At 38.8% G+C, this 27,523-nt stretch overlaps 1 protein-coding gene across 1 annotated transcript; it reads left to right on the top strand.

Moving 5' to 3' along the window:
- Nucleotides 1–27,297, top strand: ABHD5 (abhydrolase domain containing 5, lysophosphatidic acid acyltransferase). Its single transcript, XM_041466520.1, has 7 exons — nt 1–153; nt 13,798–13,883; nt 14,159–14,531; nt 17,951–18,105; nt 22,250–22,361; nt 22,892–23,078; nt 25,080–27,297. Exons 1-7 carry the CDS (start codon nt 23–25, stop codon nt 25,167–25,169), a joined length of 1,134 nt encoding a protein of 377 aa, XP_041322454.1. The 5' UTR covers nt 1–22; the 3' UTR covers nt 25,170–27,297.
- The last annotated feature ends 226 nt before the right edge of the window (nt 27,298–27,523 follow it).

The raw sequence follows: 27,523 nt of genomic DNA, 5'->3' as shown, positions 1-27,523 counted from the left end.
GTAAGAGAGGGAGGAGCCCGTGATGGCTGGTGCCGCCGCCGTTGCGCTGTCCCTCGCTGCGCTGCCGGCCACCGCCACCGCCGCCCCTCCGCCGCTGTCAGCTGCCGACCACCGCGCCGCCGCCATGGCCGAGGAGGAGGCTCCTAGCGAAGGGTGAGTGGAGCGGCCGCGAGGTGAGCCCCGTTCTCTCCGCGGCTGTCCTGGACGGCGGCAAGAAGCCTTTCGGGGCGCCCGGGCCGTGCCATGCCGCTACGGGTGCTGCTCTCCCGCCTCCTCCCGCCGCCGGCCCGGCTGCGGGTTGCGGGCTGCGGCGGCCGGCCCCTGTGCCGGGGGCTGCGTGGGCTCCCGCCTCGCCGGGCTCCGCGCTCCGCTCCGGCCCTGCCCGCTCCGGCATCGCCGCTCGGGCGCTCCCCGGAGTGTGGGCACACTGCCTGCCATGTTTTGCTGCCGCACAGCCCGCCTTCCTGCCATGGCTTCCCGCCTTCTGGCACGGGCAGGCTCCCGGCAGGGTTTGCCGCCGGCTCCCTGCGAGCCCGTGTCCCCGCTGCTTCTCCTTCTGCCCTGGCGCTCGGCCGTGGCTGGCCAGCTGTTGTCATTGCACACCTGTCTGCAGGCGTGTCCCTGCGCCTGTTCTACCGCTTTGCTTTGGCGTGTGTGCGCACTCCGACTGTCATCCACCCTTCCCTTTGCGCCCCAGAGGTCACACGCTGTATACAGTGCTGGCCCATGCTCCTGTGTGCCTCTGCGGCTTTATCTGTGCATACAGATACCCCATCTTCTCCTTCTGTACGTTCACTTTGATGTAGAGCAGACAGTACACTTGTCAGCCTATCTGTGTCATCATTCTGTACCTCATATAAGTAGGAAATGAGAGCACATTGATAAATTACAAGCATGCGCTGTTGCTCTAACATTTCCAGTACTGTATGCTAACTTTTTCTTTCCTTTCACTCTCCCAAGGCATTCACATCTACTGAAATAACTCCTATGGCATAAGTTGCCCTGACCCTGTTCTTAACATGTATCTCTAATACTTGTTTGTAACCACTTACACCCTTGATAAATGACTTTATTATAGCTAATAATCATTCTTCTGCCTGAAATTACATAGTTCCTCACTATATCTTTTGTGTGTGTACGTTCAGATGGTTGTGTGCAACTTACTAATCAATGGTCTGTTCTTCAATTCATATGTTCTTTACTCAAGTTTGCCTTCTTAGTGTATGCTTTATTTCTTGTTACACTTAAGCTTCCATTGCAGACCCATTTTTACACCCTTCCATTGCCCCCAAGCATGTTGTCTGTACCTGTAGAATAATTCAATCATCCTATCTCTGAGTTTGTTTACCAAACGTACTTAAGATATCTGCTGGTCACTTATCTCACAGTTTGTTCCATCATATTTTTTATGGTTCTAATCCAAACAGTGCTTTCTCGGAATATGTCTAGCTCTGCTTTAGTCATACATGTGCTTTATTCCTTCTGTCAGATGTGTAAATGTGCTTTATATGCATTGTTTACATTAATTTTTCCTCTTTCTCTATGCTTTAAATGTTAGGTGGTATATATCCTGTTACTGATTGCCTAGTTCTCAAAAACTAATTTCTTGCCTTTTCTTCTACATCTCCCTTCTTGCATAATTAAGTCTTGTGTTATTTTGAGAAATCAGACTTAAAATTCTTCAGTTATTTGCATGAAAATCATGCCATGCATTCATGACTTCTTAATTAAGTATATTGCCATTTGCATGTTGTCATGGTATGTGTTTGTTTTGTTATCTTCCAAAACTACCTGCATCCTCAGTCTTGTTCTTTTTTTAGTCCTTTTTCCAGCTTGGGATTTTGGTATTTCATCTTACCTATTTTCCTGCTCTGCCAGCTCAATCTGACCAGATCTGGACTATCCATCTTTTTCCAAATTCCCTGTTACGCCCTTATCACCATGTGTACACAGCATTCTCATTTTAAAGGCAAACTCCAAAATCTTCCCTTTCAAAGCACTGTACAGTTTTGTCAGCTCTGTAACTCTGCACTCTCCTCCTCTCCTCAGACTTAAAATAGCTTTATCTTCACCTCCACACAACCTCTGCAACATTACCCACCTGAAACTACAAGTGAAACTCTTCTTGGTTCTTTGTTCTTTCTAACCCCTTCACGGTCTTAAATACAAGTAGTTTGTAAAGCTTCTTTTTGCTGGTTTACAGGTTTTCTAAGTACAAGTCTTAAAATAGCTCTGCTTCAGCCTGTTTTGTTTGTGTGTTCATTCAGCGCATTAGCCTGAACTGCATTATGATCACACAGTGCTGAGTGCTACTGAGACCGTGCCAAGTGCCCTCAACTCCAGTTGCCTTTCAGGATTGCAGGATCGTAACACTCGTTGATCTGGACATAGGGTTAGGCTGAATTTTCAAGAGGATTACTGCAAGTTTCTCGTGTGGTGTACACAGCTGGGTGGCTTTTAAGGGGTGTTAGTTCTCAGAACTTCTGAATTATGAGATGTTGTTGTGGTATTTTTCAGAGTAAACTTCCCAACTCACTAAAGACTTCTAAGAACAAAATGTCATCATCCTTTTCCATTAATTCAAAAAGTGCATTTGTGTTGAAATATTAGTGCTTTTATTGGTCAGTTTCTAGCAATAATTAAAATTAGCATTTGTTCATGTTTTGAAGTCGATCAGTGGTCAGTACCCGGGGGAAGTTTATAAACAAGAGAAATATGTTAAATGATTTTTCATTTAGAATGCCATGGCAGTGGTAGGAAGTTACAATATACCATCAAACCCCTAGATTAAATTACTAGAGACAGGTGCACACAAAGAATAAATGCAAAGTTTATCTGCTTTGAAAACAATAGTATGACTCAACTTGTTATGCAACACACTTGTTTTGTTGCAGTTTGGTAACTGTGCAAAGCATGGTGAAAACAGAATAATAGTGGTTCATTAGCTTTCTGGAGGATCTCAGCTGAAAAATACTCATGAAAACTATTCATGACCCTGTCCTAACTTTGAATTAGAAGATTAACTAAGCAAATGCTTTAGTAGTCACAGTGACAGTGATTGTTTGGTTAACATGTCACTTGCTAGTGATTTCCAAACCTGTTTACAGCCTTGGACCTTCTCTGTGTAGGTTTTAGATGGAGAGTTCTGCCTGTGAGGCAGACAGCCTCGTGTGAGCCTTTTGCCAGTTTTGAATTCACTTATTAATTGTGGATGCAGCAAGACTGCTTATAGCTTGTAATATAACTAGGAAGAACAGCTACTAAATGTGTGTATACATACAGAAAGAGATCCCCAAACTGCAATACTGGGGTTTTTTCCCCCTCTGAGATAAGTAGAATCATTTTCTTTAAAACAAAACTTTAAGACATCTGCAGTTACAAGCCCACATCAAATTGCTTGTAATTGGCCTTTAGTCTCACAAAATAGTGGCTTGGAGTAAAGACATACACTCTAACACCAGCGTTCACAATCATTTTTGTGTTATCCTTCAAGCTTGTTTGTATTACAGAATTCAGTTTTGAAGTGTGCTGTTTGATTAATAAAAGAGGAATAGTTTATTAGGCTTGATAGAGCCTGTGTCTTCTCCTGGTAGGATGGTTCACAGTGTTACAGCATGAATGGACACTCTCAACTCAGAATTTTTGCTGGTTACATGATGTAGGTTTTAAAGCAAACTGAGTGGGTAGGCTGCTGAAAGCAGGGTCCTCTTACTTTTCTTCTTTCCTGTAGTGCAGGTGACCAAACAGAAGTTTGGTAGCTACAACTTGCATTTTTAAAAACAGTGAGATGTAAGTGCAGTGTGGAAAGCAGATGTGGAAAAAGGTTAAAGGTCATTTCCTTCCTCTTTTCTGATTTTATCTTTCTAGCTGGCAGAGTTGTGTCAGTCACAGTTCAGTACTTAAAGCCTGTTACATGCATGAGCTCATCAGAAGGTATTTGTATGAGCAGGTTTTCAGGCATATATGGGATTATTTCTAATGGTTTCTGGTGCTTGTATGAATTTTGTGAGGGAAGGTCAGTGTTCATCAAGATCTCTCATTTCTCCTAATGCAGACTAAAGGGAGAGAGGAAAAGATGGCAAAATGTAGCAGGGGCTGTCTTCTCATTCTGGTAGCAGAAGAAAGATGCTCATAACCCCACTTTCCAAGTATCAAACAAAGACACTTCTTCAGAAGCTGCCAAAGTAGAATTACGAGAGATCTTAGCCCCAGTGGAAATGACAGTGAAGCTATAAATCCAGAGGGGCAACTAGCTGTGGGACTGCTATAGTGCTGGTGATTATGGGTCATTAGAGAACATCGGAACATCATTTCTAGCCAGCATTGCATGTATATTTGAGTATATGAAAAGTTGTTTTAGAGCCTGCTGGGGCTGATAGACCCAGTCAGAGACCTACCTGTTTGAAAGGGACAGTGTCTGTGTGCTGGGGGTTCTCTGACTGTTCTGAACTTCTGTGGGAGACTCTGAACAACTCTCCCAGCTGACAAACTATTAAAATGTCTATTATTTTATATAGTGGTTTATTAAGATTTCTTGCTGAGGAAATTTTGATGCTTGTGTTTCATAACTTCCGAGTATTTACTTGCAATTCTGACATTCTTTTGGGATGGTTTTTTGTACATGGTTTGCATTGACAGCCAGGGAGAAGAGGGCATGAGAGGAAAGGTGAGTGTCTGCATTTATATTGGCTCAGAAAGATCCAGATGAGAAGCTGAGCAGCAGGAGAGAGGTCAGTGGAGAAGAGAGATTTGTGAGTCAGTGAAGCTGTGTAAAGGGATGAGGTTGATCTGGAATAAGGTTAAGAGGGTAGAAGGAGGATTTGAAGTGGCAGCAAGAACACATGGTGACATGGTGAGGAATGGCAGAGAGGGAAGGTGCTCTGAGTGTGTTGTACTAGAAAATTCAAGATGATAGGAGACTGTGGAAAGGTGGGGAAGACACGAGCATAAAATAAATGCATTCTCTAAAAGGAGATGTAAGAGCGCCTGTTGCCATTGAGAAAGTCTGCTCATATATTGAAGTGAGGGAGAGAAGGGTGTGGCAAAGGGCAAAATACAGAAATGGGGTGGGTTAGAGCTCTAACAGACCATTGTAGCATTTTTTTCTTGGTTGCATTTAGTAATTTGGTGTCATACTGACACAAAAGCTTCTTAATTACATCTTTACCTTTCCATAAGGGGACTTTTGATGGGATGACTTTTTAGATCCATTTAACTTCTTAACACTATTTACACTTCCTTGACATCTAAAGCATTTGTGGTGTAAGATGTAGTAGTCTGTGGTCAAAAGGGTTGTGCACCACTTAGGTTTTCCAGAAAATGGAAATGGGGATAGTGAGTCCAAAATGTTGAATACCAGTTCTTAAATTTTGACATAGGTAACTCTTTGTCACCTTAGGTGACTATAATAAAGGAACACATCACAGAAGCTGCTCTAATGAGTTGCAGTGAAACAACCCTCAATGTGTATACATACTTGTGTACAAGTGGAGTTTGTGTATAGCATGTTTGGAGCTGAGGGAAGTAATCATATGCTTTAGGTAGTCTTAGATCTGTGTTTTTATATGGGCCCTTATGGAAAAAGGAAAATATTCACCTTCTACTGTTGTGATCTAAATTTTGCACAATATACAACGGAATTTTACTAAAAGAGAAGCAGTGTAGAGTGTGGATGGGCAATGGAGCAGGTTAGTGAGAGGTGCCTGTTGCATGTGTGCTTTGCTCTTGTCCAGTTTGATGGAATTTGGGAACAGGCTGAAATATGGGCTGCTGGCATGGTAGGTATCAGAAGCCTGACAAGGCTTAAGCAAGGTTGAAGTCATGCAATATCTGAAGGGCAGCAGGAGTACATCAGTTGATGTATGAATAAAATAAGAGCAGTACAAAGTTGAATAACATCTGAGGGGCTCCAGGAGGAAATTTTAATTTCCTTAATTTTAGTTATGTTTTTCTTCACAAATTCTTAGTGCAGCGTGCACTGTGTTGTTTGTAAAAACACGTGAAATAGGTGGCATTGCCAAGTTCTATCTGATGTGAGTTTACTGTGGAGGGGGCAGAGGTAGGACCTCTGTGGTACCTAACCCGTAGTCTCTGTTACAATGTTGAGGAGTTTTGGTAGAGCTGTGTGGCTTCCCCCTTCTCCTCTGCATCTTTATCTCTGTATTCTCGTGTTATTCCATACTTGGTATGTAGTTGCTAATATTTTTTTTTCTTTGGATATTTTTTTAAGCTTTTAAATAAGAATGTGAAACTGAGTTGGATGCTATCACAGCTGCTTTGTAAGCAGTATGAGCATTGCAGGTGGCAGGCTTGAGTGACACTCCATGGGTAAACTTCATTCTTGTGGTACGTACTGAAAAAGCACTTGCCCAGAAATGGGCACCTTTGGGTGTAGCTAGAAAGAGGGTGGAAGAAATTATAAAAGCATAGAAAAAAGGATATGTATGGTTTAAAAAAAAAAAAAAAAAAAAAGGCAGTCCTTGGAGACTCAGGAAAGGGGAAGGAGGCTGTAATGATGCAAATTATACTGCAAGGTGTACCTGTGTCTGAGGTCCAACATGGAAGGGAGCAGAATTGTAGGTCCTCTCCACTTCTTGAATGCTCAGGTTGCTCAAATGACTCAAAATAGTCACTTTAAAGTAAACTTTAATATCTCTAAAATAGCCAGAAAATCTCATTGGTTATGGATTCATGTTTGTTAGGTACATTTTCAAGTTAATTTTGATAAGTAATAGTTAATTTTGATAAAAACGGTAATAAATCTTGCTTCTGGATTTTTATATTAATTCTGATGTTGAATGTTCTGAACACAGAGTTCAAGATGCAGTAAGTACATGAGGAATGCATTGTTTTCACCTCTGCCCTAATGTAGAGGAATATTCTGCAATAACCTATCATGGGTTTTGTGTTGGAATGGGGCTGATGTATGTTACACTTCCTAGAAATATTATGCAGAGGTTTTCAAAACATTCTGTTTTAATATTACTGAAGTATCCAATAGTTTCACAACATCTAATTGCATGGAACATCTTGGCTCAAAACTCATCTAAACAGAACTTTATGGGCAGGGTTATAATGTCATCTGGGAAAAAAAAAAAGTTACCCTTTTTTAACATGTTGACAATGATTTCATCCATTTTTTTTTGTCTCCTTGTGAAAATGGTAAACAGACATTTCTTAAAGCAAGGAGTTTTTTTGTTTCCATACTGTTCCTGATGCTTGCTTCTGGGTCTTGCCTCTTTAGTATGCACTTCAAGGTCTTTCCCTGAGGATTTTAGTTTTCATGCAATGAAAGTGAAACATGGAATGTTTTTCTTCTCCTGATTTTTGTCTGCAACTGCCAGAGTGTTTTGTCCTAGGAACATCTCATTCAAATTGTTGTGGTTGCTACATCTGACTTCTATTGTACTTGCAGAAGCTTTGTCCCTGGCTACACAGCCTGCACAACAACAGTTACTGTGTATGCCTGAATGATTCTGACTATATGCACTTCTCTCAGAAGACATAAGCATGAAAGAACATGCTGCACTTTAGGGACAGGAATGAAGGACTTCAGGGACTCCTAAAATTGTTTATGCTCTTGAGGTTCTCATGAAATCATATCCTGAGCCTTGTTGCAGAAACATCCCTGCCTAGTTAAATGTGGACTTGATGTCATGATTATATGTTACTGTCTGTCAGTGGCAGCTCTGACTTAAAAGCTTCATGTCCACCACCTTGACTCACAGTCTTTCTTTCCACCTTGATAGTTCATAGGTCTGCTGGTTAACTTTCTGGGTTTTCTGTAGCTGTGTTAAACCATAATTACTTGCTTTAAAATCTAGTGCCTTTTAAACCTGAATCTCACAGATCTGGCCCAAAGAACAGCCACCAAGATGGACCTTGGATACACTGATTACTAAAATATTTTTCTTTACATAGGGTTCTTGCCATGGTGATGTTGCTGGTAACTCTTAACAAAGAAGGATCAATTCTTACCATAATCAGTCATGTAAACAGCACCCAATAGCCTCATATTGCAGGCTATTAAATTAATGAAATAGGAAAGGAAAAGTTTATTATAACTCAATTCTGTCATGTATAGAAATGAGCCAGATGTAAACCTGCTACTTTTCTCTGACATTTTGATACAGAAAGTTTTGTTTGATTGTGTCATCCTTAACTGTTTCTTTTGCTTTTTATTTTTTTGGGTTATTATCCATAAACTTGAAAGTTAGCAAATAAATATAGAATTTGCTCTGAAAACTTAGTGGTGTTGATGGTGGAAGAAACCATCCTCTGTACTCTTAAGCTTTGTTTAGACTACTTATGCTGAGGAAAATGCAGAAAGCATCCAGTAAAAAGGAGATAATGAAAATAATAAAAGGGTATCTGTAGTTACTTCATTTAAGCATCCATCTTGTGTTAGCTGTAAAGTGTTTATAGAGCATTATAATAAAACAGTTTTATTTTTAAAATTGGCACTTTGCCATAAATTTGATATGCTGACCTCTTTATCAGTTATGAATACCTGATGCTTCTTTTCACTTCTTTTCTGCCCATTCTTAGTATTTCTACAACAACTGAAAGGGCTGAATGAGTTGTGAGATTTAACATGGTGTTTTTATGGGACGAGGTTTATGTAAGACCTTAGAAGTGTGAACCTTATGTTGCTTATATTTAGATTTCAACATATTGGCAATTTTGAATTCCTTTGCTAGCACAGTACTGCAAAAGTACTTTATGCATAAACAAGAGAGTAGAATCTGAGCTGCCTTTCCAATAGTTTACCTTTGTTTTTTTCTGTTACAGTGTAAGAGTCTCCTAAAGTGGAGCTAGCTCAAATTGCTGGGTGCTTATATAGCTGCATTGTCAGCTGAAAGACCCTGAAAATCCCAATGCCATTCCTCTTGGTGCTGGGCAGAAACAGTACCAAATTCTCTGCATTAATTTGTTTTTCTGTCCTTACTTACTTCTAAATGGTTGAAATTAATTCTGAGAGTCAGGAGAGGTGGGGGTTAGGGTTTTTCAGAGATCAACTTCATTCTAAGAAGATTTAAGGGTAAAGGGTAAAGCTTGAAGTAGTTCGCTCTATGTTTCAGCCTTTTTGAGCTTGCTCCCTAGCTAAAATCTTGGTAGTTTGCAATATTGTCTGCAAAAGTTCAATTAAAAATATTAAATGCATTTGTTTCCTGAGAGGAAGACAAACAGATGTGCAGCTCTGTTGCTTGTGCATTCGGTTACTTTCCCATAAACCTTCCTTCACAAGTTGCTGTGTATTTGTTGTATAATCTGAGCACTGGCTTCCTTACTGATGTAATTTTAAAGTCCAAATAATTCTTTGTGACAGGAAAATCTGTTCTCCATGCTCCTGTCACTGCTGCATGGTTTTTGGTCTGTACTGGGAATTTTGATTACCATACTGACTTCAAAATTCTTAGTGAAAAGCTGATTTTATATTCAACACCTTAGAAAGGTTTTTGCATGTCCTGTCTTGGTGGGTCAGAAATTTTTGACAGGTAATCATGTAGCAAAGGGTATTGTATTTGTTTACTCTGCTTTGGAGGAATTCTGTTACCTTTTTGCAACCTGTTTGCAAACCCCAGGGTTTTTGGTTTGCTGTTCTGCCCCACAGACTTTCCATGGGTCATATCAGCTAGGTCTGCAATGCTGGTGTATGTGGGGAGATGCCTCCATTGAATGGTTTCAAGCTTGCTACATCTTGTAAGCCATGCATTCATATAACTTTAATGTAGGTAAATTGTAAGCTTGAAAAGGGAGAGAATGAGCTCCATTTCTGTACATTTATATCTCCTGGATAGAGTTATAAGCAACTTCTGCTGAATATTTTTATGTGATAGAGCTTCCATTTTTTAAATCCACACTACAAGCCAGAAATCAAATAGACTGCTCAGCTGTTTCAGTACATACCTCATTGTTAGAATGTATGTTTTCAATTCTTCAGCAGTATCTTAAGTTTTCACAAACTTTTTGTGAGTATTTGTGACTGGCTGCAGATCCATTAATTGTGTTGCATGGAGTCAATTCTCACCAAGCTGAGTTGGGTTAATGGAGCTGACAGAAAGCTCCAAAATTGGTGGTACAACCAATTTCCCACATTCTTCATTTGGTTTGATCTGAGTAGTGGAGGTGAATGGGTGGGTCAGGCTCACTTGTACTTCTGCCTCTATTTGATTCTCAGTTCTTTTGAAAGTTACTCTCAGGCAATTCAAGCAGTGCTGACAGTAAGATCTTGATTCAAATTAACCTTCAAGCATCCAAGGACAAGCAGTATTACCCTGAGCTACACTTAACACAATGTTTATTCACTCATTAAGTGTCAAAATATAGTAATAATTATTTATTTTTATCCTTTCTTATGCTTGCAAGCATGGTCTCAGAACACTTGCTCCAACCAGCCAATGTATTAGATCCTGCCTGGTGGCTTGGCCCCTGCCTGTGGTGGTTGCGGCTCCACTTAGTCAGATGTTTGTGCATGTGTCCCTTTTGTTTGCATTATTTATTACGGTGTTTAATCATCAACATAGGCTACTGATGGTCCCCACTAATCTCCTAGGCTGACACTAATCACCTTGGCTTTCGCTAAGGTCATTCAGTGGGTGTCTCCAGGGCTTTCCCTTACCTTCTGGTCTCCTTCCCTAGATGTGTTAGAACAAGTGTGGAAGTGTGTGTAGAGGTCTGTTGGCAAGAGAGAGTGATTTCTTTGAATGCCTGGCAGGCCAGCAGCCACCCCACCTGCTAGCCTCTGATTTTTCCAGCCTCTCTTACTCCAGGCATTTTCAGATGGATGTGAAGAATGTAACTAACCCCAAATTGAAGATGCAAGGAATCACCCTATGTAATGCTTTGCCCTACTGCTGGTTATTGATTATTTTAGCGTGGATGTGCACAATGGGTTATGTTACTACATGGCCACAAACACACACACAGGTTAAATTCCACTGGTTATGTGCCTTGGTAATTTGATATGTAACATCTGTAAGTACATTTGGTAAAAAATTACAAAAAATTGGGCTGTCAGTTGCCAGATTTATTTCCCACTTTCTGAACTAGCAAGCAGCTCAGGCCAGTGGACCTCCTAACTCCTCAAAATACAAGATTCTGCTCTTGACTTTACAAAAAGACAGGTGGGAACAGAGTGTAAGGGAAGTGGTGGGTGATGAGAGCAATGTGGGGTCTGCCTCTTCTGGCAGTGGGTAGCTCACTTTCAAAGTGGAGCTACTGCTGGAATCTTTTGTTTTCTTCCATAACTCATCTCCATTGCTGGTGTGCACACTGTTTTGAAAGGTCCATTGCTTCATTTTTGACATTATGTAGCACTTACGACTTTATATCACAGAAATAATAATGATAGACCATGTAAGCAATGGAGGTTCCTGTATGCATTTAGAAGACACATTTAGCACAGATGTACAAAAGAAATGATACAACTGTAGCCTTCCAAAGTTATCAGAAAAAATATTCAAATATAATTAAATGAATGTTTGTTCTCCATGTGTGGAAAGCATCTAGCGATGTAGTAAATCTTTTCTGGAAGGAGGCAAACAAAGGATTAAGTCTTGACTATAGGTAACAAAATATTTTCTTCCTAAAATAGTATGTCTAAAAAATACTCACTTTTTTTTGTCTGAAAGCCTTTACCGCTTACTCTTTTAGTTCAGCAAGTACAACAGGACAGAATTGCAAACATAGTTTTAATTTTAAAAGCTTCAGCTTGCTAACTGTATTTGTCAAACTGTACATGTATGCAATGCCTCTTCTGAATTAAAATCTAAGTATTTGTAAACAGTTCTTGTAAGTAACAAAAGAAGGAGTGGGCAACTTTACCATTCTGATATGTTTTCCTAAATAATTTTCTTAAGTATCCAGGTGCCTCCCTAAGTCTAGGAAATAGAGTTCTGGGACTGTGATCTGTAGACATCACTTCTATTTCATTGTGGCCATATCCCTGTACTATTTTCTTGTTGATATGTTGCAGCTTTACATTTCTGTGAATAAATAAATAAGATCGCTGATGTAGTGGTTTTTCTGAGAAGAAACAGTACATTGAGTTTCAGCTTAAGGGAAATGGTGACTGGTTTTGTTTCTCACCCAAGAGTTAAGAATGAAAATGCCTAGTTGAGCATGTAACTAGCTGAAAGCTTGACTCAGAGGAGTGGTGACCTAGCTGTTTTTTAATAATTTACCAGAGTAATTCATAGCTCTGGACACAATTAGTGTTGTTGTTAAACTCGGATTTCACGGTTACTTGTGGGTGAAATTACTTCTGGCTTGTCCCAGCTTTAACTTCTTAAAGATCTTACTTTTAAATAAATGCATAGTTTAATGTGGAAGCAGAATACTTGGATGCCCGTTTTCCTATAAGGTGCTAAGTTCCTTCATTTCTTAGACTGCATGAGCACATGGCATGGAAGGATGTACAAACATCTGTTCCCAGCCCCACAATTAAAATGATGAAAACAATTCCCGTGGTCCCTCCTTAGAGCAATTCCAGTGATCTGATGGGTCAGGAAGGTTATTTACAGAACAGCCAGATATCAGTGTAGAGGAGTAAATAATACTGAATAGCAGTGGGTCTGAGTGATTGGATGATTAATACTTTCTGTTCAGATATGGTTTGGGGCTTTTTTTCTTAATGTCCCCTCACAGGTTTCTATGAATCTGAAAAATGTTGCTTGCAGTTGCATTGTGCATTCCCATAAAACCTTCCATGTCATATCATCAACTTAAGGAGCTATGCAGCTGTAGTAGGTCAGCCCCTTAGAATGTGTGGAAAAGATGCCTTGGGTAAAGAACTTGTGGGGCCCAATCTTTAATTTATTACTGATGTGTTGTGCACACTGAAAAACTGGACATTAGTAACCTTAATAGTCTTTCAGCATTAGATGTTGTATAACTAATACTCTCAGTCCTGAAAATTCTGTAACTAACAGGAAAGCAGTTCAGTGTAGAAAAAGAGTGCTAGAGAAAGTTGATTTGGTGAGTGACATCCTCTTCCCTGCGAGGAATGGTCCTGCAGTGGCAGCTTTGCACTGGTAGTCTAAGCCACTTCAGAAGCAGTTGAGAGACGGAAAAATAAGATTCTGTCTTAAAAACAGGGGGTAGATTAGCACCCAGGAAGAGCTGTACCAAATTGCTGTATCCTTTGCAACACTGGGCTGGGCAGTGCTGCCAGCTGAGTCATTCCCCCTGTTCTCATGGTCAAGCTGGCAGTACCAAGATAGCAACTGACAGCTAGAAAAGCAGCTTCTGTTGAGGGAATTGCTGGTTTGTTTTCCTCTGGGACTTTGTTTCTAAGTTCATAATTAAACTCCTAGGTTTTTGCTTGGTAGGATAAACCTGCTTATTTTTCACTTTTTAAATTTAGAATAATAATCAGTTCAGGTTAGGCTGGTGAAGGCAGCTTTTTTGGAAAGAATAGGTTCATGCAAGGTTATGCATGTGCAGGCAGACTTCCAAAGTAACTTGAGAGGAGGCTGGAAACTCCAGTGATTGTTACGTATCCTGCCAAGCTAGTTGGGTTGATATGAGGGTTCATGTCTCCAGATCAGTATGCTGTGATAGGAGGGCATGGTGGAAAAACTGCTCACCCTTTGAAGAATGCCCCTGTTTGTGATGCTACCTTATAAAAAATGGAAAAATGAATTCCCTCCCACTGCAAAAATAGTATTCTTCACACCAGGTACTTAACGTGGGCTGTCTTATGAAGAGCAGCAAAAGAAATGTCTTCAAAGAATCAGTGCCAAAAATTACCTTACATGCTGCTCAAGACATTTTTATTCTGTATTGCTGTTGTAGGTTCGGATGGTTATTTAGCTGGCTTCCTGCCTGGTGTCCCACATCACTGCTACACCTTAAAGAGGCTGAGGACAAAATGCTAAAATGTAAGTCTTTGGGTTTTAATAAGTTTCATAGATATAACTAGATTTTTTATAAATTAACATTTAATGTAATGAGAGAAGTTTTTCATTATATCTTTCACACTGTGATGAAATAAACAGGTTTTAAATTACATTTTCATTTTTTACTTATGTAGATATTTGATTAGAAGCTATCTCCTTTGAAAGAAGCTCCTATTTGAAACGTGGTTTCAGTAGAGTGTACTTTATATTTTGTCAGGTGTGTGTAGCAACACAATTTTTTCCCCTTTTTTCTCCAGGTATTGCAAGCATATACAATAAAAGATACGTGTATATATCTAATGGAAATAAAATATGGACACTGACATTCTCTCCAGACCTTTCAAATAAAACTCCACTTGTTCTCCTGCATGGGTTTGGAGGAGGTGTTGGACTGTGGGCTCTCAACTTTGAAGATCTCTGTGAGAACAGGACCGTTCATGCTTTTGATCTCTTGGGATTTGGGCGTAGCAGTAGACCACACTTTGACACTGATGCTCGGGAAGCAGAAAATCAGTTTGTGGAATCCATAGAAGAATGGAGAAAGGAGGTGGGGCTAGAAAAAATGATTCTGCTTGGACACAACCTAGGTGGATTCCTGGCTGCTGCTTACTCCTTAAAATATCCATCAAGGTATGTGAAAATAAAGAAATAAAGGGATTCCTTTTCTGTATTTGAGTATTGATTTTAATATAGATTTTCTTTCATCAGGCTCTTTGTAGATAATCTTTATATAGATGACTGTGATGATTTAAAGAATTTGTACAGAATTCTAAGACCAAAGTATGAATTGTGTGGTTTGTTCCTTCCAGGTGAAGGAAACACGTAGATATATTAAACATGATTATATATGTATACTATTTCTGTACCTCTGTATACTTTTCTGTGCCTCTTCAGTTCAGTACCTCCTTGCCATGTTACAAGATGAAATAGCAGTGAATATATTTATGGGTGAATGTTTTGTTTTAAAGATGGCTTTGTGAAGGGAAAATAGGCCTGTTTCTGCCAAACTCCCCACTCTTACGGATAACATTGAAACTTCTGAATATAATTCCCCTAGATAATTTATGCCTATATCCTAGCAGTCAGCCTGGTGCCAGCAGAATGATGTAAAAATTATTTTAGTGATTCTTTGACTTAAATTGTCTGTATACCACTTCATATTTCTTTGTAAGACAACCCATCTGCAGCAGTTCTCTAATTTTATTTCATCAGCATTTTCTGCACCATATTTTGTCCAAAAGTAAATATTTTTTTCCCCCTTAAAGTAGAAATTTCTTTTATAAATTGGGTTATAAATTACATATCCCCTGCTGAACTAGGATTTTACCAACTGAGGCAATTCTGTATCAAAAAATGTCATTGCTTTTGTTGGGGTACATTTAGTGGTCTCCTGTGAAAAACTGAATGTAAGCTTAACTCTCCACATCATATAGCAAATTCTGTATTTTACTAAACATATCCTATTCTTTTCTATTCGTGTCAAGTTTCACTGTTTCTTTGTTTCTCACTTGGATATATTTGAAATAATTTCATGCATCGTTTTTCCCTACAACACTTTGCCTTTTTCTTTCTGAATGGACAGCACAAGTGGCTGGAAATGATGTGTAAAAGTAGGTGTGTTTCTAAATCCAGAATTGCAATAAAGATATAAACCTATTAGCCTTTTAGTTATAAACCAACTTCTAGCTAACTGTAGTTAGCTTTTTGTAGGGATCACTTATTTCCTTACCTCTTTTTCCAAAGTATCTGTATATGGCACTGTCCTATCCCTGTGGGATGGGAATATTGTTTTTGCCCACTGCTGATTTACATCAAAAGTGATGCTTTATTTTTATGCATCACTGCGCTTAAGTTGGGATTAATTAATTTGGAGATGTTTCAGTTTGTGCTCTCACATTACTAATGTTTTTCTGAAATTAAACTAAGACCACCAAAATAACAAATTGACTGCTAGGGTCCTAAAAGAGCATTGAATCAAGTGATAAATATAGCACAGCTTTCAGTCAGGTTATCTAACAATGCATTAGAGGCTTAAAGGATTCTGGATACATATTGTTAGGAAAGTAGATCTGTTTCTCCAAGCATAGATGATCCGTTAATTTGCTACACTGTACCAGAGTCCATGGAAAATCCCAAGCTACTAATCCAAAAAGATTCCTGTTTAGCATACTGCCAACTTGAAGTGGGCCATGATTTTCAAATAGTGCAATTTCTGGACATTTACTTTGGAAGTGATTCTCATGGTCAACTTCCTGTTATACTGGGTTATGTTTTAGGCTTGTTTACCAAAAGGAGAAATGCCAAACAGGAAGGAAAGTATTAAGAACGGAAATGTGAAACGAAGGTTACTTTATTTTTATTGATTTGTTTGCCATATTATACTTAATGCCATAGTTTGTGCAGAGTGTTTGGCTGTCCTGAATGGCTCCTCATGGCTTTCTCTGCTGTGTCTCTGATCTCTCTTGCTTGGTTTGCACAGTTAGATTCTACCCTGTCCTCTCTTACTGTTGCTGTTTGCTGCAGGGTGCGAGTATTCTCATAGCTGAGCTGACAACCAAGAAATGTCTTTGTTATGTTAATCCTTTCCAACCGTCATTCCAAGCCCAGGTTTTTGGTTTCCCAACTGATCATAATCCAGAAAAAACTTTTGGGATAATTTCTGGCATCATTTTAGGCATGATGAACTATTCTGTGTTATTATATAATCTGGTGGCTTTAACAGTGAAGGACGTAATGAAGGAAAACGTAAAGATAAAAAGGTAAAAAGTTAAAGATAAAAATATAAAAACCATAGACGGATTTAGATTAGATAAGACTTTTAGGATCAAGTCCAACTGTTCACCCAGCACTTCCAAGTGCACCACGAAAGCATGTCCTTAAGCACTGCATTCACACATCTAAATACCTCCAAAGATGGGTACTCAATCACTTCCCTGGGCATAGCATCATGAAATGATATAGATGGGAAGGGACCTAAAGGATTATCTGGTTCCAACCCCCCTGCCATGGGTAGGGACACATCCCACTAGACCAGATAGAACAAGATAGCCTGTTCCAATGCTTGACAGCCCTTTCAGTGAAGAAATTTTTTCTCATATCCAGTCTAAACTTCCTTGAGGCCATTTCCTCATGTCCTATTCCTTGCTACTTGGGACAAGAGACCAACCCCCACGTTGCTACAACCTCCTGGCAGGTAGTTGTAGAGAATGATAATGAGGAATCTGAAATGGAAAACCATCTTAAAATGGAAAACTATAGTTAAGAGTCACTTTTTCCCAGAAATCACCACTATGTAGGACATGTAAGAGTAGGTGTTATTATGAGATTAAATGGAAAAGGGACAATTAAAGGGAAAGGGACAATTCTAATCTACCAGGATGAATTAGAATTTTGCTTGAGGGGAACCCACAGCACGAAGTGATCAATAGTTGCATGTGCTGGAAACTCCTACAGTGCTCTCTGTACTGATATTCCTTTGAGTAATAATTTTACAAATCGCCTCTTTAATGTTTTCTTTCATGACCTAAAATCAATAAATTTGGAAGACGACTGATAGTTTAATTCTGCCTTTTTCAGTTCAAATTTTACTTTGATGTTTTTTCAGTTAAATTGTGTCTCTTCTTTGAACAGAGATCTTAGACTTGTAGAAACTTCGCTTTAATGAAACAGATGCCATTATCCTCTTTTCTGTCAAATTAAACTGCTCCTGCAAATAATGAGCATTTAGATTAGGTTATTTTTAAAAGCAGAAACAAGACTATCCTTTCTCTCAAATGTTTGTGACAGTGGGTATCTGTAATATACTGAGTATCTCTTGGTGACATATGCTTCCATGTTTCTGGTTCATACGTATGATTAGGTGCAATTCACTCTCTAATTAGTAATTGAAATCAAAACGGTTGATGAATCAGAAACTAGGTAATAAGCCTCTGTGATAGAAGTGACTAAAGTAGGCTGTATTTATGTATCTGTAAAACAGCACGTTTTCATCATGCTCACTTAAAGAAAAGCTACTGTACTTTAAACCACTGAACCTTTTTTGCCAACAGGGTCAAGCATCTTATCTTAGTGGAGCCATGGGGTTTTCCAGAGAGGCCTGACAATGCTGAACACGAAAGACCAATTCCAATCTGGATCAAAGCACTAGGAGCTATATTGAGTCCATTTAATCCATTAGCTGGGCTAAGAATAGCAGGACCCTTTGGTGAGTTTTAGCTACTCTTAAATACCATTTCTTATTTTGGTTAAACATAAACATGGAGCAGATAGCGCATTATGATCAACTTTTTTGCAAGTCTGTATCAGCCGCGAAGGAAAGAGTTGGAGGAGAAAGTGAGAGAGGTTGAAGAAAGTTTGAACTCTTTAGGAAAGAAGGCAAACTCTTGCTATTAGAAGTGCTAGTATGATAGTCTGCAGCAAGCTACACTATATGGTCTGTACAGGCTTCAGTTATAGTGAGTTGGGTGTTGCAGATGTCTGTTGGGGAACATGACAAAGCGGTGTGAATGTGAAAGGTTTTTTCTGGTTGCCTCTGGTCACAGTCCATTTAGATTCCCCTTCTAATTCAGTTTGATGAGCAAATGGGATTTCCAAATGCCCTTAACATTAGAAGGCAGTCTCTCATAAATGCAAGAATCTTTGGCCCGAGTTTAGAGAAGTTGAAACTGGGTTCTTTCCATTAGCCATTTTCTTACTAGTCTAGGAAATCTTGTGGGCCTCATTGGTATCCTGCATTATGGTGGCACTTCTTATTTCCATTTCTTCAACAGCACTGATGGAATGGTAGATAAACTCTCTATACCCTAATACTAGGGCTAGGTAGGGCTAACCAAAAATACTGTGGTTTTAGTTCATCTGGGGAATGGGGAGAAGAATGTAATAAAATCTAAAAGTCATTATAGCTATTCCTTCTAGAGGAGAAAGAGGTTATCTGTCTGTTACTCTCTGTGCTACTGAATTATCTTCTGGAGAGGCTTGGAAAAATATATCCTTCAGATCCCTCACAAAATATAATTAATTAACAACTTCATCATTTTTGGTATTCAGTCTGAAGATAAACTCATGAGATTTCTAGGCATTGTTTACATTTAAACCACATCTGTTTCTTAAATCTATTTCTATAGAATATATATTTCAATATGCTGCATATGCTGATTTGTTTGTTTCTTTTCAATAGTGTGACAAATTTAGTTTTTCAGACAAGCAACATGTTTTGTACAAACAGATTATTTTTTTTTTAAGTAAAATACTAATTTGGTTAACAAAACAACCTGGAAAATATTGAGTGATACGCACTGATTTAATGTGTTCTATCCAACAACAAGAGCATGCATAAATCAATCCACATCCACATGGGAAAATTCAAAGCTGAAATTGTCTTCCTTATCAATAAGTGAAGTCAAACCGTGCTGCAGAAGCAGACTCTGTCCTGGCAAGATGCCCCCACACCTAGCCTTGCTTATAGGTTGCCATGGGGGGCAGTGCCTTTAAAAAATTTTTCATCTGTTTCTCACTGCACTGGTAAAAAAGTTTTCCATCACCAACTTAAGTTCTTGACAGGTGAAACTTAGTTCTTAGAGAAGGCAGGTCTAAACACTGCTGCAAGTAGACATCAGACCTAACCTGATGAAGACACTGACTGGTCCCTGGGTTCGTTCTGCCTGCAGATGTGTTTAAGCTGATGGGCAGACTTAGTTGATTGAACTTCACTCTAAAGTCAATTGCTCTTATTCAAAGCTTTAAGTTCAAATGTGAACCAAGTTCATTGGGATATCACAATAGTATCCCATGGATGTTTAATCAGTCCCACAGGCAAATACTTAAAACTGAAAGAGAGACAGAATCCAGAGATGTTTTTTCTTTGAGTGGTTTCCAGGTAGTTGATTTGCATGTTTTCTTTCACTTAACCAAACAGTCACCCAGGAGTTTCACAGTTTGATGGGGGTTTGATGCTTAGGTTGGATTTCTGAATTCCATTTCTAGAGCTGGATGCCGGAAAATTCCTCACAACAGAAATGTCAGTGTGACCACACCGTTTTTGTGGAAATCTGTGTCTTCAGTGTTAGAATTTCTTACAGTATTTTGATAGACACTGTGGAGAACATCAGCCAGACAATTCAGAATTTCTTCAATAAATATTACAACAATGATTTACAGTCTAATTTCATTCCAGATTTTTTTCCAAGTTGCCTTGAATCCTTGTTTCATTCTCCCCTGTAAATTCACAGGGGGAAAGTGTTTTGGAATTGGACCCACAGACAAAGCACTTCTTACCAAAACAGACAGTGAATTCTAAAATTTGATAACACTTCATGCCGTGGCCTCTATGCTGTTAGCGGGACAAGGCACAGAATTAGTCTCTTTTTTCCAAGTACTCTTATTCCAAGCCAGCTGTGTTCACTTGTGTCCAAAAAACCCAAACACACAGAAAAAGAAGTCCAGCAATTGTACGCTATGTAGGGAAAACAGAGCAAAGCCAATTGCCAGATTTTTACAAATTCTTCATTGCTTTGGGAGTTAAATCACTGTTTCATAAGGGAATTATTTTCTCTTGCACTGTATTCGTTTTCTAAATCTGTTTCAAGCATGCGTAAGGGCGTGTTGCAATAATCTCCAGGTTACGAAAACATAGATCACTGTGACAAGGTCTACATAAATAATACCAGGCCTTTGCCCAGGACTGGATGGGTAGAAGTGACATCATCATAATTGCACAGATTAACAACAGTATGAAGTTCGGCCGTCTGAGAAAGGGGAAACATAAGTATGAATAGTCACAGTCAGCTCAGTGTCCACATAGAGACCAGTGCTGAGTATCGTTCCTCACAGATCACTGTTGGGATCAGCTGTTACACACCTTTGGCAGCAGCACAAACTGTGGGATCGAATGCGCCCTCAGCAAGTCTGCTGATGGCACCAAGCTGTGTGGGCAGCAAGCTGTAGGGGAGGGATGCCAGCCAGAGGGACATGGACAGGCTTGAGAGGTGGGCCCATGCTGACCTCGTGAAGTTCAGCAAGGCTGTGTGCAAGGTTCTGAACCCAGATCAGGGCAGTCCTGACCACGTCTGAGCAGAGAGTAGATGGAGAGCAGCCCTGAGGAGAAAGACCTGGGGTGTTGGTTGATGAGAAGCCCAAAATGATCCAGCAATGTGTTCTTGCAGCCCAGAAAGCCAACTGCATCCTGGGCTGCATCAAAAGCAGCGTGGCCAGCAGATTGAGGGAGGTGATTCTCCCCCTCTACTCTGCTCTCATGAAACCCCAGGTGGAATACTGCATCCAACCCTGGGGCCCCAGTATAAGAGCATTGGAGACATTCCCCTTGGAGATAGTTAAGAGGAGGGACGTGAAGATGAGCAGAGGGCTGGAGCACCTCTCCTATGAAGACAAGCTGAAAGAGTTGGAATTCAGAAGAGAAGGCTTTGGGGACACCTTGTAGGAACTTTCCAGTACCTACAGGGGGCCTGCAAGAGAGCTGGAGAGCAGCTTTTTACAAGGGTCTGTAGTGATGGCACGGGGGTAATGACTTCAAATGGAAAAGTTAGATCAGATATTAGGGACGAGTAATACTCTTAAACTAAGATTAGCCTTGTGGTGAGGCTCTTGTCCCAAAGATCCATCTGGTCAATGTAAAAGAGGCTTCTTAGAGAAATTATTCAGAAAAGACGCTTAAGTTTAGAAGGCCTGAACTGGCCCCTGAAAAGACCCGCTTCTCTATTGGCTTGTTAGGAGAGCATAAGGACAAGGGTTTTCGGCACTAAGTCTCTTCATTTATACCAGTAGTTGTGCCTTATGTTAAGATTTCTACACCTGTTTTTCATCATAGACTTCTGTTATTTCAATCACACGCTAGTTAGATGAACTAGCTTCGGAAGCAGACTGTTCTGTAAGAGGAGAAGGCAGACTTAAGCAAGAAGACAGCCCAGCTTTTTCAGCAGTGCCTCCTGGCCCTGAAAAGTGTAGTGCATTTAACCTACCCAGTGCTGCCAGTGCATGCAGAACATATTGATATCGTGTGAGACTAAACTGGTGACAAAAAGACAGTGCTTAGCCCTTTTGCTGGTCCCCATTGTAGGTTTCTTCTGTCGCTGTAGTGACCCTACTCAAACATTCCCCATATGTATTTGGTGGCGGGAGCAGCATAAAATTCTTTACAGTATTTATATTTCATTCCTGTTAAGTGTAATTCCATCGTGTTTTGCTAAGACATGCAAATGGTAAAACCAAATACAGCTTTAGAAGCCACAAGTTTCTAGGGGATGTGTTCTCAGGGCTCTAATGAAAAGCATTAGGCAATCTGATAAAGTAGTTTATACACATTCCCCCTCTAACAGTGTTTCCTGTTTTAACAGGATTAAGCCTTGTTCAACGTTTAAGACCAGATTTCAAGCGAAAATATTCATCAATGTTTGATGATAACACTGTGGCTGAATATATCTATCACTGCAATGTGCAGTCACCCAGGTGAGTATGAATTTCCCAGTGTATGTTTCAAAGTCTGTTGTTCATTTACTGAGTGCCTACTACTCCCTCCAATGGCCATGGCAGCAGTGTGCATGCTATTTTTTTAAAATTGTGGCATCTATTATATTGAAGAAAAAGGTACCGTTGCACTTTTTCTGAATTCCAGATACTGATAAATGTAAAAAGTATCCTAATTCTATATTTATTCTCAATTTGTGTTAATTCTGTGAGAGTTTGAGCATTTTACTTAATTAAATAATTGTTGGAGAATTTTAATGTGTAAAGAATTTCTTTAAAGACTTTAAAAATAAGGCATTTAATTCTTTGAAGTGCTACCACTCAGTCTTGCAAAAACCTGGGCTCTTCCTGTTGAAAATTATATGTAAACCTTGGAAACTTCCTTTTCTTAATTGTAAAAAATCCCAACCTCATGCACTCTGTGCTACCAAAAGGCATGGATACTCTATTTTAGATGAAAAGCAGGTCCAATGGCAATTGAAATTGTTTTTACCCTTTTGAATGCCTTGAAGTGGTGAAACAGCTTTCAAGAACATGACGATTCCTTATGGATGGGCAAAAAGGCCAATGCTGCAACGGATTTCACAGATGGATCGAGACATTCCTATCACGGTGGTCTATGGAGCACGTTCATGTATAGATGGCAATTCTGGCAGCACTATCCAGTCTCTGAGACCAAATTCCTACGTGAAGACAATAGTAAGTTTGACTTCTAAAGAAGTTGTTTGTTTTTTGTGTGGATTTGTTTAAGTCATATCTATGTGGCCAGGTTGGATGGGGCCCTGAGCACCCTCGTCTGTGCGGAGGTGTCCCAGCCCATGGCAGGGGGGTTGGAGCTAGATGAGCCTTAAGGTTCTTTCCAACCCAAACTATTCTATGACTCTCTTTTTTCATACCAGCTGTGGAAATGGTGTCACTTTTGATTTAGAGCCTGGGGTAATAAGTTCTGTGTTCTGTAACAGAGAGAGAGAGAGAAAACAAATGTTACATCAGAGAAAACCTAGACAAAAGTGTTGAGTCCCCAGGCTAAGAACAAAACTTGCTGTAGCACTAGAAGCCAAACTCGATCTGTGAGCAAGGGGATTCTTTATTTTGTTCTACAATATACTAATAGAAGTAGGTATTGTGGTCACTGAGTTTCAAACCACACCACTCATACTATTTCCATATATATATATATATATATATATAAGATAGTAGAAAGGCTCTGATAAACTTTCTTCATCTGTCTACATAATGCATTTGTTCCTCTGATATGAGAGTAGTTTGTACCTGGTGCTTAGGTTCTTGTGAGCATCTTTTTTTTTAAGTCATTAAAAAATAGTTAGTGTTGTGTTACTACCTAAGACATTTTTGTTTAGAGGTATGATATTGTCATTTAAAATGTGCGTACTTACAACTTGATGTGAATGTGCACACTGCATTTTTTGTCGTTGATTTCTATAAAAACAAACTAAAAGTATTCTTCACACATTTTCACATCAGTCAGCTGTGAAATTGAACATGCATACATGTTAAAATGCTGTGAGGTGATAAAATATTTGAACACACCAGCTGTGATGGTACTGATATCTGGAACTATCTGGACAGAAGTGTACAGTATGTAATGTTGATCGTATACTATAAGAAGTCACCCAAATAAAATTTTATAACTTGATACAGCTGAATTTAGAGCTGGAACTCAGAAAAGACATTGTTATCCAACTTTCTAAGTGTGTTAAAGAGCACAGATACATTTCATAAATGTTGACATCCAGACTGAAATTGTCACTTAACTGCTTAACCAGAGAGAGGGAGTTGTAACAGAAAGTCACTGTTAAAAATTGTACAATATGTTGCTGGGATAAGCTTATACCATTCAGGGAGATTTCTTTTCCACTCTCGTCAGGGACTTTTGGAAGGGACTGTGGAAATGATATTGTATTCCAGGTTAAAATTTTGCCAAGCCACATACAGATTCTAAAAGGTAAATTGGAGTGGTAAGATTGCAGGTATGCTCAAAAACCCATAGGAGGGCAAGGGCTCTAATGAGACAGAGATGTGGACTGGCCGTGCCGTGTTTGGTAAAATGCACAGGGATTCTGTGGTTTTGTTACATGCATTTATTCCCAAGTAATTTTTACTTTGAGTTTCTGGGAGTTCTTAACACAATAACATAACAATAACTTGCAGGGGATTTGGTTAGAGACTTAAGAGAGGGTGTTTTTAGGAGGGTAGGGGAAAATAGGGTTTTCTTAAAGATTAGTCTTGAACTGACTGTAAAATAGAAAACAGGTCAAGTACCTTTTCTGTACACTGTGGTGACAGTTTACTTCGAGCATTTTTACAGAGAATAACAAATTCTAGAAATAGGTTATTTGAGTGGAGAGCAAAGGGAATCAAGATACAAGAGAAATTTGATATGCAAGGTATATATATGTACTAAATTTGATGTGCAGTGACTTGTTCACGCTTCATCGGTGGGGTTTTTTTTCAACAAGGTGAGTAGTTGAATAAGCAGTAGTTTCACTTTCTTTTCCTTGTAAAGTTTCTTTACAAGGAAAGAATAATTTGGTATTCCTTATGTTTAGAATGTTTTTTAGGTTGTGTAATGCCAACTCTTAGGTAATGTGTAAAAGCCAGGTTCTTCTCTTGTCCCAGTATTTATTTGTTTATTACATTTTTGTGATATTGACGTGCTTTTTCACCTTCATCCTCCAGGCTATCCTCGGTGCGGGTCATTACGTGTACGCTGATCAACCCGAAGACTTCAACGAGAAAGTGAAAGACATCTGTGACTCTGTGGACTGAATGTCCTCTGTTCTTTAGAAAGTCATACATAGATAGCATTTAATGGCAATGCCCTCTAGGAAATCACTAAATAATGCAGAGCTAATGGAACAGGCTCTGTTTGCACACTGTTTCTTCTAAGAAGCCATTTGCACACTTAAACCACTGAGTGCCTATTTTTGGGGGGAATGAAGAGGTTTGAAGCTAACTTTGTACAGCTTTTTTTTTTTTTTTTTAAATTGTCCTGTCAGATACAAAATTACATGTAACTTTTGAAACTGGAATTTTCTTCAAAATTTAATTGAACTTTGCACATGTTGAACTCTCTAAAAATACTGAATTCTCCAACATGGGGAACTGTATCAATAGAGATACAATGTACAAAATGCAATTTGGTTTCTTTATGAACATTCGTTTTTTTTAGCTGATGTTTCATAGCAATAATATGAAACTGCGTATGTATTTTATTTTTGGAACCCAGAACTCCATATAAAATATTTTAAGAAGGTTTGTTTTTTAATTGGAGTGGTAACAGCTTATGAAAATGATTTTGAGAAAGGGATGGGGCCAAAATAATAAGCAATGTCTGTCACTGAAATATGTTTGTTAGTTTATAAGGAATTGAGGCTCAATATTGGGAAATCCATCTTCTGTTGGATTTTATTTCCATTTATCTCAAGGCATCCTTTTCCATCTGTGTACCTTTTACGGAAGACTCAGTTTGTAAGAGTCGATGATGTCACCAGCACTCATGCTTCTATAAATATTTTGATGTGCAGATTTCTGTGATTTAAAATACAGAAGATGGCTTGTTAGTTACTCCACCTATTTTTAACACTTTACTGTAAGATATGTTACTAGTCTAAATCTAACAGTTGTGGGTAAGCTGATAAGGTTTTGATTAGGGCTAGGAGATATCCATCTGGATAGTGAGCCTATTTCCCATTTTCTTTCAGTAGAAAGCCTAGTCCATATTTTAGTGAATTTGAGCTCAAGGAGAGGCAGAGGCAGAATATTGATGTTCTCTAATTGGGAACTACAACAGCTTAATGTATTTTATTTAACATTCAGCCTCCTTATAGGAAGGATTATTATTGGAATGAACAATACCACTGCAATGAATTGCAATTACATGTTTTGGAGATTCTTTATATATTTGAATTGAGTATTTCAATATCAGAGATAGTCCAGTCTCTGTTGTTTTTTGAATTATAGTTCCATGGTAGTATTTCACATGCCTAGTAAATTATATTAAGAAAAATACTTTGTCACTTTAAAGCCAAATAATGTGGTTGTTTGTTTTTTAACAAGTTTACATAAAACTATTGGTCTGTTTTTGAATATTAAATTGACTACTGAAGAGTTCTTGATACTTTTATACAAAGAGAATTTGAATTCATGATAGCACCATCTGAAAGCTTGAATTATGTGCATTTTTTTCTCAAATTAAGGAATAGTTGCACATATTCATGATGTGGAAGGCAAAGATGCCTAAAATATTCAGGAGACAATGTGATTATGTTCCCCAGCAGAACATAGTCTCTCTTACTGAAGGAGATATTTGTCTATACGGTGCTATGTAAACATCAAACAGTTTTTGTGACTGCCTTGACTGGTAGCACTTCATATCTAGCAAGATAAATATTTTAATTAAAAAATTGAATTAAATTACTTTTTCAATTAGCAGATGCCAGAACTGTAAAACAAAATTTTGGGTTATTTGCTAAAATCTTGAAAATGGAAAATCAGAATTAGCAATTATCAATTCAGTTTTTTAATATAAGCTATAAATTATCGGTCATGCCACCGTTTAGGTGGATGCCTTTAGCATGTTGGTTATTTTTCCCCCTTTTCAGTGTCTTATTTTGTGTTTATCAACTTAAACAGCTGTTTTAGTTGTGCATAAAAACCTAATGCAAAAACAAATTTTGAGTCTCCTTCAAATAATAAAAGGTGAAACAAATTGTTGGAATTTTCAAATAGCACTTACTGATGGGAATTGTAGATTCCACATCAAAAGTTGGAAGTAGGGATAAAAATTGCACACTGGATGTAAATATTGTTTTAAATATACCTTGCTTTTTCAGCTTATTGTACTAATAAGGCTTATTGCTTATGTTTTGCACAATAAAAAAAATCTTTAATGTTATATTTTATTAATGTTAAGCCATTATATTGCTTTTTTTTAAAATCATGTGCAATTAAGCCCTAGAAATCAAGAGTTATTAGTAAGTTGAGGTAAATGATCCAAAATACTTTAAAAGTACATTAATGCTTATTTTCAAATGTCTCAATGTTCTTAGGTTTCCTTGTATTAACTTGTATTAACTGAAGTTGGTCAACAAGCAGCTGCAAGCTGAGAATGTTGTTTGTAT

This window comes from Pyrgilauda ruficollis, unplaced genomic scaffold, assembly GCF_017590135.1.
Source record: "Pyrgilauda ruficollis isolate IOZ18807 unplaced genomic scaffold, ASM1759013v1 scaffold2, whole genome shotgun sequence".
NCBI classification, from domain to species: Eukaryota; Metazoa; Chordata; class Aves; order Passeriformes; family Passeridae; genus Pyrgilauda; species Pyrgilauda ruficollis.
The sequence above is the reverse complement of the archived record's forward strand: the minus strand, read 5'-3'. Positions and strand labels throughout refer to the sequence as shown.

Excerpts from the sequence above, each read along its gene's own strand:
- ABHD5 (XM_041466520.1), top strand. The coding sequence starts at position 23 with ATGGCTGGTGCCGCCGCCGTTGCGCTGTCCCTCGCTGCGCTGCCGGCC. Across the intron at positions 13,884-14,158 it reads TGAGGACAAAATGCTAAAAT|GTATTGCAAGCATATACAAT; the intron begins GTAAGTCTTTGG and ends TTTTTTCTCCAG. Across the intron at positions 23,079-25,079 it reads ATTCCTACGTGAAGACAATA|GCTATCCTCGGTGCGGGTCA; the intron begins GTAAGTTTGACT and ends TTCATCCTCCAG.